The sequence below is a fragment of the Dreissena polymorpha genome, chromosome 7 (assembly GCF_020536995.1).
Source record: "Dreissena polymorpha isolate Duluth1 chromosome 7, UMN_Dpol_1.0, whole genome shotgun sequence".
Classification (NCBI taxonomy): Eukaryota; Metazoa; Mollusca; class Bivalvia; order Myida; family Dreissenidae; genus Dreissena; species Dreissena polymorpha.
The window spans coordinates 234,193-250,490 of record NC_068361.1 but is presented as its reverse complement, the minus strand read 5'-3'; the positions used below and the strand labels follow the sequence as shown (position 1 = coordinate 250,490).

At 37.6% G+C, this 16,298-nt stretch overlaps 1 protein-coding gene across 1 annotated transcript in view; it reads right to left on the bottom strand.

Annotated features, from left to right (window-relative positions):
* Window positions 1-160: 160 nt before the first annotated feature.
* The window catches only part of LOC127837225 (queuine tRNA-ribosyltransferase accessory subunit 2-like), an 18,464-nt gene continuing 2,326 nt past the window's right edge, over window positions 161-16,298 (bottom strand). The window contains exons 4-11 of the mRNA XM_052364152.1: window positions 15,831-15,999; window positions 14,179-14,349; window positions 13,290-13,389; window positions 10,670-10,758; window positions 10,254-10,353; window positions 6,910-7,036; window positions 1,086-1,211; window positions 161-486 (exon numbers count right to left, since the gene is read on the bottom strand). Of these exons, the coding sequence (XP_052220112.1) occupies window positions 375-486; window positions 1,086-1,211; window positions 6,910-7,036; window positions 10,254-10,353; window positions 10,670-10,758; window positions 13,290-13,389; window positions 14,179-14,349; window positions 15,831-15,999 (994 nt within the window). The 3' untranslated portion in view covers window positions 161-374. The remainder of the gene's footprint in view (window positions 487-1,085; window positions 1,212-6,909; window positions 7,037-10,253; window positions 10,354-10,669; window positions 10,759-13,289; window positions 13,390-14,178; window positions 14,350-15,830; window positions 16,000-16,298) is intronic.

Sequence of the window (16,298 nt, the reverse complement as noted above, 5' to 3'; positions counted from 1 at the left end):
AGTTGGCTTGAGAAATTGACATTTGGCCTCAATTTTGTGTTCATAAAACCCCTTAATACAGTTATAATGTGAAGAATTTCTGGGTTTTACAGTAAAGGGGGATGTATTGTTTACGTTCACCTTTAATATCAGTATACTAAACATGGAGTCGAAAACACTCTTTACGAGACATAATTTAATTTTAAAGAGACCCACATCAAACAATGAATGATATCACCAGGATACAAATATGTACATAGTATAATTATGTATGTTTTCACTATCAAATGCCGTGGATAGAACCGGTCTTCTATGATCGCACCCAATAATAGATATTTAAGAACTCTTCATCACTTTCATAATTCTTTAACTGAGTTCACAAGTCAACATTTTAATCAAGTTGTGCCTGTCTGTTCATTCACTAGTTGTTGTAGTTGTTCAAACTTGTTCTCTGCCATTGCCTGTCGTATGCTAGCGAAGAAGCCAAAGTACTGTTCGAAGTTGTGCCTGAAGTGGAATAACTTAAAATTAGTAAATATTTTCAAATGCAGTAAAATTTTCAAATAAAATAAACATAATAAACAATTCATATATGTTATCTTCTTTAAACCTCAATATCTGATGTACTATGTGAAGTCCTAAAATAACACTTAAGTTAATTAGTACAATATTTTGTGTGTGTATTGGATACATAAAAGATCTTCAATTTTTTTATTCAAACTCTGTATTGCCCTCAATTTATCTTAAAATACTCTCAGCAGTGTGGTGTGAACTTTCATTAAAATCTCATGTCAGTTAGAATTTGCAGCTACTTGTATGTATAGCCCTCATACTGAGAAAACTGGGCCTAATGCATGTGCGCAAAGTATCATCCCTTATTAGCCTGCGCAAACCGTACAGGCTAATCACCTACAACACTTTCCATCTACACACTGGATTTTCATTTAGAGATGACCTACTTTAAACAAAATTTTAAAAAAGCAAGCTGAAAGTGACTTCCCTGATTAAGCCTGCCTATAATGCACAGGCTAATCTGGGATGACACTTGAAGCTTATGCATTAAGCCCGGTTTACCCAGAGCGCATCTCAAATACTGCCATCCTTACATGATGAGTAGTATACGTCCAAGCAGTTCACCAGTGTTCAAGAGATGGTTTACATAGGCTCTGGAGTAGTTCTTGCACGTATAACACGTGCATTCAGCAAGAAGTGGACTGAAGTCATCGACAAACCTGGAGCAAACAAATCATAAGAATTGTATTTCAAAGAGAAATGCTAGTTTATTGATATATACTTTTCCATTACTCAAATGTGTATGTTAGAGAAATCCAGCGATGGACTGAAGTTGTTAACAAACTTTCGGTAAATGGTTTACTTAGAATTGTATGTTTAACAGGAATGCTGGTGAAGTTGAACTAAACTTTTCTGTCACTGTTACACCTATGAAATTTCTGCAGCAGCGTGTTGTGTTTGGGTAAACAAACGAAGTGAAACGCATATAATTTCAGTGGCTACTTTATTATCATTCAACGATAGAAGCGATCAATGCCTAACAACTAACTAACCAGATCAGAGGTTAACATGCAGTTATGAAGAACATGGGGCGGTGCGTTGCTACGCTTCATTTACAAGTAGGCGTGGCGAAGCGGCATTATCTAAATACACAACAATTCTCCCCTTTTAATTTCATTGATCATACATGTAAATAAAAATGAACATACAAACACATGCGTTTACATGTAAATATCAATGTACACAATTCTAACAATTATAATGAATAATCAATAAAACCTTGAACATTTCAAGTTCATGACCTCTTAAGTAAGCATGACCTTTTATTCATTATAGCATGCAATCAAAGAACATTAGTGAGCATTCGAATTCGACACAGGTTGTAAAAACAACTGAGGATCTGTCTTTCTCTCCTGCCAACTAAAGTTAATGTCTGTATGCCACTATAAAACGTAATTGGCCTAACATTAAACCATCAGTGTCATTAGTACTGCAGGCGTTCGGGCGGTCTTCTATTGCGTAATGGATAGCGTCTTTCTGGCAATCGTAAATCCGTATCATTACAACGATTATCCCGGGACTCATTTATTTCCATCAAATTCGGTGCCGGCTGAAGTTCACTGACATTTGTGTTCGCCGCATTTAAAGTAGTTTCTAAGGGTGTGAAAACAGGTACATTTATACCAGAATACTTCTGCATTTCCGACGCGCGAAGCTGATCAACATGGCGTTTCCATGTCATATTATTCCAGATATCTACTTTGTATAATAGTGGACCATCTCGAGAAACTATTGACCCAGGGATCCATTTTTCCCTTGAAGTAGGTCTGAAATCTCGCGCTAAGACACGTTGGCCTAATTCGAATTCGCGAACTTTTCTATTGTCAGCCATTGACAATTGCATTTGACCATTAGTGACTCGTGTCTGTGTGTCGGGTATCATCAAATCAAGTTTACTGCGCAAATTCCGACCGAAAAACAGTTTTGCAGGAGTTTCCCCCGTCGTACAATGTGGCGTATTACGATATGCCAACAAGACAGAGTTGATCTTCAAATTGAAATCGGTGTTTTCATGCATTAAAGCGCGCATTGCAGATTTGAAAGAGCCATTGAACCTTTCCACAAGACCATTTGTGGACGGTTTTGCTACCGCAGTTCTTATATGACATATCCCGTTTCTCTTCATAAACAGAGAAAATTCTTCAGATGTAAATTGACAACCATTGTCTGATACTAATTGCTTGGGCAAGCCGTATCTTGCGAATATTGTACGCAATTCTTCAATTGTTTTTTCAGAAGTTATCGATTTCATTTCGATGACTTCTGGCCATTTCGAATGAGCATCTACGATAACCAAGAACATGCGTCCAAGAAATGGACCTATGAAATCTACATGTATTCGCTCCCAACTTGATGTAGGCCATTCCCACGGGTGTAACTGAACTTTCGCGGGCGATTTCTGTTGCATCTGACACGGTTCGCATCTTTTAACCATGTGTTCCATGTCAGTGTCAATGCCAGGCCACCAGACGTAACTACGCGCTAGTGCCTTCATTTTAACGATACCTGGATGGCTGATGTGCAATAAATCAAGCACACGTTCGCGCATCTTAATGGGAATTATAACCCTAATGCCCCACATTAAGCATCCGTGGTGAATCGTCAATTCATTTCGTCGCGCGTAATAGCCTTTCAAAAGAGGGTCATTATCATTGGTATTCCAACCTTGTTGTACTTGCCTAAATACACGTGACATAACGCGCTCCCGCCTAGTTTCACGGCTGATTTCCGCGCTCGTGACCGGAATTTGCTCTAACTGAGAAGTGTAGAACACATCTTCAACTGAAATTTCTTAACCCTTTTCCTTTGACGGCGCGGGTAAACGCGACAATCCGTCCACATTAGTATGCATTTTAGTACTTTTGTACTGTATATCGTAATCGAATCCAGAGAGAAATATAGCATATCTCTGAACGCGCGCGGCAGTCGTTGCCGGAATGCTTTTGCTCGGGCTGAATATTGAAGTGAGGGGTTGGCAATCAGTAACCAATGTGAATTTTCTACCATAGAGATATGGGTAATACTTTTGTACTGCCCAATAAATTGCCAATGCTTCCCTATCGATTTGAGCATATTTCATTTCAGTTTTGGTAAGTGACCTTGATGCGAACGCGATCGGCTTTTCTGAGCCATCTGGCATAACGTGTGACAATATACCGGAAATACCGAACGGTGAGGCATCCGACGCGAGCCTAACCGGAAGTTCCGGGTTGTAGTGTGTAAGAACAGGTTCCGTAATGAGAAGTGTTTTCGACTTTTCCAACGCGCTCTGGCATTCTTTTGACCAGACGAATTTTCGATTTTTCGCGAGCAACGCGTTCATGGGCTTTGTTACGGTCGCGAGATCTGGCAGAAAACGATGGTAATAATTGAGTACCCCGAGATATGCCCTAAGTGATGTAACATCACATGGAGGTGGTGTATTCAATACCGCCTCTACTTTATCCTGACACTTCCATAAACCTTGTTCGTCAATTTCATGACCACAGAATGTAATCCTTGGCACGAAAAACTCACACTTGTCCTTATTTACTTTAATTCCATATTGCTGTAACCTACACAACACCTTTTGTAAGTTATCCAAATGCACATTATCACTTTCACCAGTAATCACTATATCATCCAGCATGCACTGCACCCCAGGGATTCCTTGAAGAATTTGGTCCATTGTGCGTTGCCATATAGCTGGAGCAGAAGAAACCCCATATAGCATCCGGTTGTAACGGTACAATCCTCGGTGGGTGTTGATCGTTAGCAACTCCTTGGTTTCGTCCTCGCATTCTAGTTGTAGGTACGCTTGTCGTATATCAAGCTTGCTGTATTTTCGCCCATTTGACAGATTGGCGAAAATGTCCTCGATTCTTGGGAGAGGATATCTATCAACCTTGATTGATTGATTTACGGTAACCTTAAAATCACCGCATATTCTCACATCGCCGTTTCCTTTTACGACAGGAACGATCGGTGTCGCCCATTCACTGGTGTCCACTTTCGAGATGATTCCTTGACTCTCGAGACTGTCCAGTTCTTTCTCTATTTTTGGCTTAATAGAGTACGGTACCGGCCTAGCCTTTATGAATTTAGGCTGAGCATTTTCATTTAGGGTGAGCCTTGCCTTAATGCCCTTCACCTGTCCTATACCGTCACTAAACACGTCTTTATGTTTGTCAAGTATAGAATTTAGACGTACCTTCAGGCCTTCCTTTGTCACAGAGTTCACGTTACAAAGTGTGTCCCAGTCCAGTTTGATGTGACTCAGCCAGTCCCTTCCGAACAGTGCAGGCCCATCACCTTTTACGACGCAAAGTCGCATTGTTCGCGATTGTCCATTATAACTGACATGCACCATTACTGTCCCTTGTTGCTCTATGACATCGCCTGAATATGTCTTCAGTATGGAAAAAGCAGGATCGAGCTTCATATTTCCGAATCGTTTTCGGAAATCCTTGTTTTATATGAGGGTAACTGCTGATCCTGTATCAAGCTCCATGGGTACCTCGACATCGTTAATCTTCGGTTTAACGATGAATTTCCTGTTGTCTCCTTTGTTCACAGTGTTGATCACTGAAACGTTTTTCTCCATACACTGCACCGACTTAAGCTTCCTACATATAGCCTTTATATGTCCCTTTGCTTTACAGTGATGACAAACTGCATCTTTCAGTCTGCATTTATCGGAGGGGTGGTTAGTTTTCCCACAATGGATGCACTTGGTGCTCTCTTTGGCATGTTTGTGATGCTTCCATTTCTTGGGTTTTGTTGAATGTCCAACTCGATTGACAGGCACATCGGCGGCTGCCGATAACTGTAACTCGGCGGCGTCCTTATGTGCAGCTTCCATGGCAAGCGCTATTTCTATGGCATTTTGCAGTGTCAAATCAGCGATTGACAATAATCTTCGCTGTGTTCCTGCATCTTTAAGTCCACAAACGAACCTGTCCCTTAAAGAATCGTTCAAGTTCGATCCGAATTCACAGAATTCTGCCAACTTCCGAAGTGAAGTTACGTAACAACTCACACTTTCGCCCACTGCTTGTTTCCTCTTGTGAAATCGGAATCGTTCCGCGATTATTAACGGTTTCGGGCACAAATGAGTTTGTTAAAGCTGACAAAGTTCCTCATACGATTTATCGGACGGCTTTGCTGGTACGGTAAGGTTCCTTAACAACCTGTACGTCTTTTCACCGAGGAGTGTTAAAAGTCCTGCCACTTTTCGATCATTATCGATGTCATTGACCATAAAGTACTGTTCAAGTCGTTCCTGGTAGGAAGTCCATGTTTCGACATTGCTGTCATAAGCGTTAATGTTCCCAATCAGGCCCGTTGCCATTTTGTGTTTATATCCAGAATTTCACGCACAATCTTATTAAACGGATAAAATTCTCGAAATATAATCCACAAAGTTTTATCCTCGTCGCCAGTTTGTTGTGTTTGGGTAAACAAACGAAGTGAAACGCATATAATTTCAGTGGCTACTTTATTATCATTCAACGATAGAAGCGATCAATGCCTAACAACTAACTAACCAGATCAGAGGTTAACATGCAGTTATGAAGAACATGGGGCGGTGCGTTGCTACGCTTCATTTACAAGTAGGCGTGGCGAAGCGGCATTATCTAAATACACAACACAGCGTACTGAAGCTTATTCCAAAAAACAAAAGGGTCTGTGCAGTGGTGTAGCGGATATGGTGTCTTGCAATTGGGATGTCAAGAGATCAATACCCACTGCCGTAGCGTTCTTTAGATTTCCCCCCGATGGACACCAAGTACTGGTTCTAGTCCCAGGAAACGGACTTGAGAGTGTTTCAAATAAGCCTTAGGCTTTCTAGGCAATCAAGCTAAAAATAGTTGGTTTAAACTAAAGTTAAAGGTCAGTGAAAATAATTTAATAGTATTACAGATTTTAATCAATATTTGCATTTGGAAGACAATACTATCTATGTATTCAAGCTAATTTTGGAGTCATAATATTTGGGTTACTCATATCAGTGAGTCTTATTACTAGTCTTATATATATATATTCGCTAAACAATGTATTGTTATTGTATGACGTTGATGTCACTTCCTATGTTTTTGTTTACATTGATACTACTATGGCCAAAACATGTTTAATATCTAAACAAAATAATGAAACAAAAGTAACGTGTTTAAATGGATTATTTAGGCTTTATTTAAGACCTGATTCTTCCATTATTATTTAAGAATACAAAAGTACGATAATACCAGAAAGACTTTGTTAATTTTGAAAGATATTGTTCAAACTCTACATTCAGTCTTAAAAAATACGCAAATTTTCTCTAATGTTAGGCAAGATTCATTAAATGACACAAAACTACAATATAATGAAAGTATGTACCTCTTCTCGTTAAGATCTATGGTGGGTCCAGTTGTTTCCCTCTGAGTAGGCCTCTCATCCAATGGCGTGTTGTAGTTGTAGTCCACGACTAAAGCCAGTCCCCTCTCGGTGATAATGTATGGGTAGGTTCATTTAGTTAAAGATGAGAATTTTGAACTGCTCATGTAAATATGTATATATCAACTAAATGATTGCTTTTATAGTTTCAAATAATCTTACATATTAAAGTGGGTATGCACGATTTTGTCAAATATTTATGAATTTATATAAAATGTGCAAAAAACTTATTATACATATATTTCAATATAAATTAAAATAAAAGTTAAGACGAACATGTGTCGAAAAATGCTAAATAAGCCAGATATTTCATTCTGAAATCGAAAATGTCTGTACAGTCGAATTCGCCAGTCTGTATATCATGCATGTACAATGTGAATCTAAATTTAGTTTTACGGATCATTTTAATTTCATGCAACGATATCTATTCATACGACACACCATTGCTAACTCCGATCCTAATAAAAAGAAGAATGCTTCGGTTATTGTAGGAAAATATGTACGAAATATCTTTGTCACCATCGGCTCGTGGCGCTAATTGTCTTTGCTGCATTTTATGAAATTCGTCTTTGATGTATAATTTTTCTTGCCTATTTTGTATTATTGTAACATATTTTTATCAATATATTACACTTTAACACATATCAAAATCATGCATACCCACTTCAATTAAATAGTTAATACAATGTATTATTTGTTTAACAAAAATAACATGTACATGTATTTACACACAGAGGATTGATCACACTGTTCTTATGTTCAAAAATCTGAAAATTAGCCATGATCACCATGAAAAGGCAAACACTGAATTATTGCTAAAGATATAAAGGTACAAGTACAAAATCACTTTAAAATGTGCAACTTTATAACATTATACAGCAAATAAATCATATTCTGATTTGCAATTCTGAGGATCAAGAACTATGCTAGTAACATATCTAACAAGGGCTGTTTGTAAAACATGCATGCCCCATATGGGCTGTCAGTTGTAGTGGCAGCCATTGTGTGAATACGCTTTTCGTCACTGTGACCTTGACCTTTGACTTAGTGACCTGAAAATCAATAGGGGTCATCTGCCAGTCATGATCAATGTACCTGTTAAGTTTCATGATCCTAGGCGTAATTATTCTTGAGTATTCATCAGGAAACCATTTTACTGTTTCGAGTCACTGTGACTTTGACCTAGTGACCTGAAAATGAATAGGGGTCATCTGCCAGTCATGTTCAATGTACATATGAAGTTTCATGGTCCTAGGCAGGGCTCAATATCAACCTAAAAAAACCAACTTGCCATGCCGGGCAAGTACTTAGAAAACCTTCTTGCCCTGAACGTAAAGCCACTTGCCCAAACTTGAAATATCACATGAACTGTATACCTCATATTTTTTTAATGAAGATCAAAAGGATACACCACTAAACCAATTTTTTATTTTTGCACATTTAACAAAATGATTACAGCAATTTAAGTATAATTAAAATCTAAATTAAATGCTCTTTGTTCTTTTTTGCACTTGCCCGGGTGGACAACTAGATTATAAAATAACTTGCCCGGACACAACTTTTACTTGCCAGGGGCAATAGGACAACCATTAATGTTGAGCCCTGAAAGGCGTAAGCATTCTTGAGTTATCATCCGGAAACCATTTTACTATTTCGAGTCACTTTGACCTTGACCTTTGACCTAGTGACCTGAAAATCAATAGCGGTAATCTGCCAGTCATTATCAATGTACGTATGAAGATTCATGATCCTAGGTGTAACCATTATTGAGTGATCATCTGGAAACCATTTTACTATTTCAAGTCACTGTGACCTTGACCTTTGACCTAGTTACCTAAAAATCAATAGGGGTCATCTGCCAGTCATGATCAATGTTTCTACGAAGTTTCATGATCCTAGGTGTAAGCATTCTTGAGTTATCATCCGGAAACCATTTTACTATTTCAAGTCACTGTGACCTTGACCTTTGACCTAGTGACCTGAAAATCAATAGGGGTCATCTGCCAGTCATGATCAATGTACCTATGAAGTTTCATGATCCTAGGCGTAAGCATTCTTGAGTTATCATCAGGAAACCATTTTACTGTTTCGTGTCACTGTGACCTTGACCTGGTGACCTGAAAATCAAAAGGGGTCATCTGCCAGTCATGATCAATATACCTATGAAGTTTCATGATCCTACAGGTAAGCATTCTTGAGTTATCATCCGGAAACCATTTTACTGTGTTGAGTCACTGTGACCTTGACCTTTGACCTAGTGAACTGAAAATCAATAGGGGTCATTTGTCTGTCATGATCAATGTACCTATGAAGTTTCATGATCCTAGGCGTAAGCATTCTTGAGTTATCATCCGGAAACCATTTTACTATTTCGTGGCACTGTGACCTTGACCTAGTGACCTGAAAATCAAAAGGGGTCATCTTCCAGTCATGATCAATATACCTATGAAGTTTCATGATCCTACAGGTAAGCATTCTTGAGTTATCATCCGGAAACCATTTTACTGTGTTGAGTCACTGTGACCTTGACCTTTGACCTAGTGAACTGAAAATCAATAGGGGTCATTTGTCTGTCATGATCAATGTACCTATGAAGTTTCATGATCCTAGGCGTAAGCATTCTTGAGTTATCATCCGGAAACCATTTTACTATTTCGAGTCACTGTGACCTTGACCTTTGACCTAGTGACCTGAAAATAAAAAGGGGTCATCTGCCAGTCATGACCAATGTACCTAAGAAGTTTCATGATCCTAAGCCTAAGCATTCTTGAGTTATCATCTGGAAGCCATTTTACTACTTCGAGTCACTGTGACCTTGACCTTTGACCTAGTGACCTGAAAATCAATAGGGGTCATCTGCCAGTCATGATCAATGTACCTATGAAGTTTCATGATCCTAACCTAAGGGTTCTTGAGTAACATCCGGAAACCATCTGGTGGACGGACCGACCGACATGTGCAAAACAATATACCCCCTCTTCTTCGAAGGGGGGCATAATTACATTATACAAAATAATAGTTGAGCTGGCATTCTAAATAAGCGGTGTTCTGGTAAAACTGGGCTTAATGCACACGCCCAAAGTCTCTGCCCAGATAAACCTGTGCAGTCCGCATAGGCTATACAGGGACAAAACTTGCTGCCAACACTGGATTTTCGTATAGAGGAGACCTTTACACAAAAAATTCCATAAAAGCAGAAAATGTAAAGGGACGTCACTTTACACACATGCATTAAGCCCAGCTTTCCCTGATAACAGCATGCAATATAAGGGATAACAAAGGATATGAGCTGTCAAAGATGTCCACTCCCAGCTGTACAGCCTGCAGGACTGCATCTGGTCTCCAGACTGCGTGCATCACCCTGGGTTTGTCTTCTGGAAGATGGCACTGAAAACACGTGACATAAGATATATTAATACCTGTTTTGTAGACACTTTGTTAATGATTGTTCACAGACAATTATTAGACATTAATTACTACGAGTACATGCCGATTGTTATTGCTATAAAAGACACTATGTATGAAGATTGGACTGAAAAAGTATGGTATGTGGTAATGTGAGCCATTTAATACGAATGTTGAAATGACATAAGTCCTTTTAAAAAAAGCTAAGGTGAAGTAGACACTTTTTTGACGAATCCTGGATCCAGGATTTTAAACCAATAGTAAGTTAAAAACTAATATTAATTTTAAACAAATCTACCATGATTGACTGGATCAGGTCAGCTATTCCATGGAGATCAAATGTTTCTGTGCTAGGTCCATAGTGGTGGAATCCCTCTATGACGTAGCCTGTAATATACATGAGATATTGCAAAGAGTCAAGACTATTGAGTCTAATTAAGGGAAAACTGGGCTTAATGCATGTGGGTTAAGTGTCATCCCAAATAAGCCAGTGAAATCAGGGACAACACTTTCTGTGTACACTGAATTTTTGTTTAGAAGAGACTTCCATTAATGCCATAATGATGCCATAATGGTGTGTGGACTGCACAGACTAATCTGAGATGATAGTTTACGCACATGCATTAAGCCAAAGTTTTCTATAACGAGGCTGTGCTGAGTCCATCTTGGTGGAAGCCCTCTATGACATAGCCTGTAATATACATTAGATTCATGCGTCGTAATATAAATTTGAATTGTTTAAATATTTTTACCCCAGATGTGATCACTGAACTGACCAAATATTATCTTGTTAAAAACAGCAAGCTTTACTTTCTTCTTGTTATAAACAGCAAACACATTCCTGATTGCCAGGCAAAAGCCAAATACAGAGTTGTTTCAGCATGAACCTCACCATGGCTTGTGGTATAGGTTTTATAAGCCTTGTTTAATAAACATTTGTCTTCAATGCTATCCTTATATTTGCCATATGTTAATTGCATTTCCTTTTTAAAAGCTTTCATAACAAAGGCTGTTTGTAAAACATGCATGCCCCCCATATGGGCTGTCAGTTGTAGTGGCAGCCATTTTGTGAATACGTTTTTTGTCACTGTGACCTTGACATTTGACCTAGTGACCTAGCAAATTATGAAACTCCATAAAATATATCAGGAGATAAATTCTTGCCCTCATACTTTTATAACAGAATACCAACTATAAACATAAAATGATCAAAACTGGGATCACCTCCTTTGAAGATGCAATACAAAGCATGCGGGGTATTAAAGGGGCCTTTTCACAGATTTTGGCAAGTATTGAAGTTTGCAATTAAATGCTTCATATTGATAAATGTAAACATTGGATATAAAAGGCTCCAGTAAAAAAAAAACAACAAGAATACAATTAAACAAGAAATGTGTTTGTCAAAAACACTATGTCCCCTTCTGTGCCGCTTTGACTTTTTTTGACCTTTGACCTTGAAGGATGACCTTGACCTTCCACCACTCAAAATGTGCAGCTCCATGAGAAACACATGCATGCCAAATATGAAGTTGCTATCTTCAATATTGCAAAAGTTATGGCAAAGGTAAAAGTTTGACCAAACCAACAGACCAACAGACAGGGCAAAAACAATATGTCCCCCACTATAGTGGTGGGGGACATAAAAAGTAACCCTCAACTGGACTTGAACCACTGACTCCTGGAGTACTGGAGTAAAAAGTCTACCGCTTTGACTACTTGGCCAGTGTTTTTTTTCACCTATAGGGAAATGGTGGCGGGGCCCGTCCAAAGGGGAAAAATGCGTCGTTTTTTTAGGAAAAGGGAAAAATTATGAAGTCATTCTTTTATATGAAATGATATTTATTATATGAATACACATGTATGTATGAATGTAATATTCACAGCTGAATGTCTCTGTTCTTTTTCTTAAATATATATCAATGATTTGTTCAACATAAGTTTCAGTCAGTTCAGCCGTCATGCACAGTATCAGTTTTCCAAGCCAATTAGTCTCAGTCTAGTTGAGATTTTTTTAATCAATAAAATGGCAAATTTTGAGCATTTTTCATCAATAAAATGGGCCAAATTGGAATGTTTTTATCAACAAATATTGACACAATATAGATACATGAGGCCTTTTCTTGGTCATTTTGGAAAAAAAATTAATTCGTGAAGTCCACTGATTTGGGAAAACCTAATTTAATATTACTCTTTATAATAATAACAAATCATATTAATTATAGTTATATACCTTGTAAGATGTTTATAAAATGAATTTGAGATATATCTATCATGAGGAACATTTTTTTTTTTTGGGTTTTTTAACTTTTGGAGGGGATTTTTTCAAAAAAATAGGGGGAAATATATACTATTTTTGGAGGGGAATGGGGCCGAATATCGGCCCCGAAATTGCAATACAAAAAACACTGTCGGCTATCCGTACTTACACATTAAGATATGTATTTTAACCTTATATAAGCAATCCTCATAGTATCACACAATATAACGACAACGACAGAACTCTCCAAATTATTCAATCGTTTCGCGTTGCAACACTTAATAATTTTAAGGTTTTTAAATCGTCAAAAGATGTATATAATGTATATTTTAGAACATGGTAAATGTTCTTTATCACTGTTTCCTCACAAATATCGTAACTAAAACAAATATTTGCGAATCTGAAACATCTTTTTTTAATTTTGTCACTTTACCAAACCATGAAAAGGCCCCTTTAAAAATCAGCAAGATAGGTTATTGATTCACATTTTGAAACAACAACAAGAAAACAACAGTTTCTATTAACAAAACATAAACATCTCATCAAAACATAAACATCTCATCAATTTGATTAAGAACAGTACCTAACTACACATACCAAAACTTTGTGTTGGACAGCATTTAAATTCCAAGAAAATGATCACATAATTTTGCAAACCTACCATCTAAATTTCTTGCCACTGTCTCCAGGGTGCATCTCTTGCGTTCTCGGGCATCAAATCCTCCCACTATACTGCCAAACATACAGCTCTTCTGAAGTTTCTGTGAAAAGAATTCTTTTTACAGAAAAGATCTAAATCATCATATAAACCCGCTGAGGTTGACACATGGTTATAAACCATAGGGTTCATATGTTGTATTTATTCCTTTTAATATGCAGCAAAATATTTGCCAACACTACCTGGTCAGGTCGCAAACATGACCAAAAGCACGTTTTTGACCTCTTTGTATCCTACTTTCCAAACACATTTTGGTGGACTTACACTTCAAGACTGATAGTTATAACCCAACAATTTGACATGATCAGTAAGCCATACATAATTGTTCCTACAAAATATATTAAATAAAAGACATTAAAGTTTCTAAGAAAATCTAGAGGCCCATGGCTGCCCACCACAATGTATTTGAACTTCAGCTAATTTGTACGCTTCTATATAACAAGAAACCGTCAGAGACAGGTGATTCTCCCCAAAGTTTTTTTTGGTCACAATATTGCATTATATATTCAGATAAAAGGAAACGTCTTGAGGGCACAGTAGTTGGGGGGACAATAATTTTTTTATAGAAAATTTCAAAGGGCCATAACTCTGTGAAAAATCATCCGACCAGACCCCGCTGATAATATGCACATCTCCTCTTGGTAGTGAAGCTTCCCATAAAGTTTCAATGAATTCCGGTCATTAGTTGCTGAGAAATAGCCCGGACAAAAATTGTGCACGGACAGACAGACAGACGCACACACGGACAGACGAAGCGGCGACTATATGCTTTTTTTATGTAGGGGGAGCATAAAAATGTACAAAACAAATAAACCCATTAAATTCTGCTTACCTCTGACTTTTTCCATCGGTCCAGAGTCTCGTCAAGGAAGAAGAGCGTTCTGTCAACAGCCTTCTTGCATCGCTTGCTCGTGCTAGAGTGGTCTGTATCCCCGTCTGCCATGCTCTGAAACCAGTCTGGCTGGACGGCCTCTTGTAATTTCACAAACCCCTCAGGGTCCAACTAGAAAGAAAATATTTTAAAAAGTGTATCCAGTGAGGCTCAGGGGATGAAAATAAGACGACTTAAAGCATGACACAGGACAACTGTATATATATATACACATGAATATGGCGACTAAATAAAATTGCTTAAACATTAAGAGTTAGTTTAAATGCTCCGAACTTCCCCATAAAGTAATTGTCACTTTAACCTTAAACTGATCTCTTGATTTGAAAATTATTATTTAAATACAGGCCCCTGTGATTTTGATCTGATTTGATCTCAAACTTAATAGGCCTTTTTCTTTCCACCCAATAACCACCATACCAATCGGCATGATCGTAAGCGTTCTCAATATATTGTGTGGAAACTAACTGCCTGTTACAAGCTCCTGTGACCTTGACCTGAAGAACAATCCCTCACAAGACATCAGCATATTAATGACTTTGACATTTGACCTGGTGAGCTCAAAATCAAAATATGTCTTTTTTTCATCCCATAAAACAACTATACCCAAAAGCATGTCAAAGCGATCTCAAAATATAGTCCTGAAACAAAATTGCAGTAAAAAGCCCATGTGACCACTTTCTTAAAGCAAGTGACTTAAAAAAAAAAAGCATCTTCCTGTTCTCATAAGTAACCACTATACGAATTTGCCTTAACGTTGGACTTAATTGATCACAGAATTTAGTTAATAAATATAGGATCTGGCACGAGTTGTCATATCATACCATATTTTATTAAATGAGTTCAGGAATTTTGTTAATAACCGAGTCTTTGGCGAGCTTACTAACGAATTTCCTGGACGAGTTTAATCAAATATGGTATGATATTACAATGAGTGTCAGATCTTTTTTATCACATGCTTTTAAATGAGCAAATTGAATAAATATTTAAGCAAACATAATGATAAATCCCGAATGTTGTTTACATTTCCTGACGGCATTTGACGTTGCAACGTCATTTCAGCAAAATAACAAAATGCGATTGGTCAATAAACGAAAACTAAGCCAATGAAAATGCTTAAAAATGTTGTTTTACACATGTGTAATATAAAAAAATATGTAATGGTTGTATTACATGGGAAACAGGGTATAGCAGGTGATAAATCTAAGATTTGTATGAATATCAACAGTTTCTAAACAAAAAAGATACCATACAATGATGTTTCATTAAAATCCGCACAAGCACAAGAAAAATAAAGCCAAAAGTCCTCTGATTTGATTTTTTTTTTTATAACTCTTTCAGTGCGGGAACCGAATTTTGAAGGCCTGTGCAAACAGTTGGATCCAGATGAGACGCCACAGAACGTGGCATCTCATCAGGATCCAAACTGTTTGCTATTCTGATAGTATTCTTTGAAAAAAATCGAAGAAAATGCTAATTTTAGAAATTCAGCAGACAACATTTTAGCAGACAACAAATTCCCAGCATGCAAAGGGTTAACGCAATAGCATGACTTTTGTAAATCTTATGGTACAAGAAAAATAACCAGCCTCAACCTGAACTTTCCCACCTCGACCCCAGACACCAATACTGTGCTTGTCATTCTTTCCTGACTTGGTTTCAGATGCTGGGTCATGTGAGGAGGCGTAGATCAACTGGTTGCCAAGGGCAGAGAACTTTCCCATGCCTGCCTGGAAACCTGTGATGACTTCTTGAAATTGCGCCCTGAAACAAACAACATGAAAACTGATCTGCTGCTAAAGACCTAACAAATTAAATAACACAACAATGAAATCTTTTTTACAACAGACCAACTTTTCAAGTTTTTTATCATACAAAATAAAATATTTTTTTTAGAATTTAGGTTACTTTAAAACTTTTGGTAATGGTAAATCTGCTAACACTGGCACGCACATAGATCTATCTAAACAACTTTAATAACAAATGAATAACACCACAAATTCAAAAATAACAAGAATATTGATCAGTCTCATAATGTATACTTCACATTATGACAAGCACAA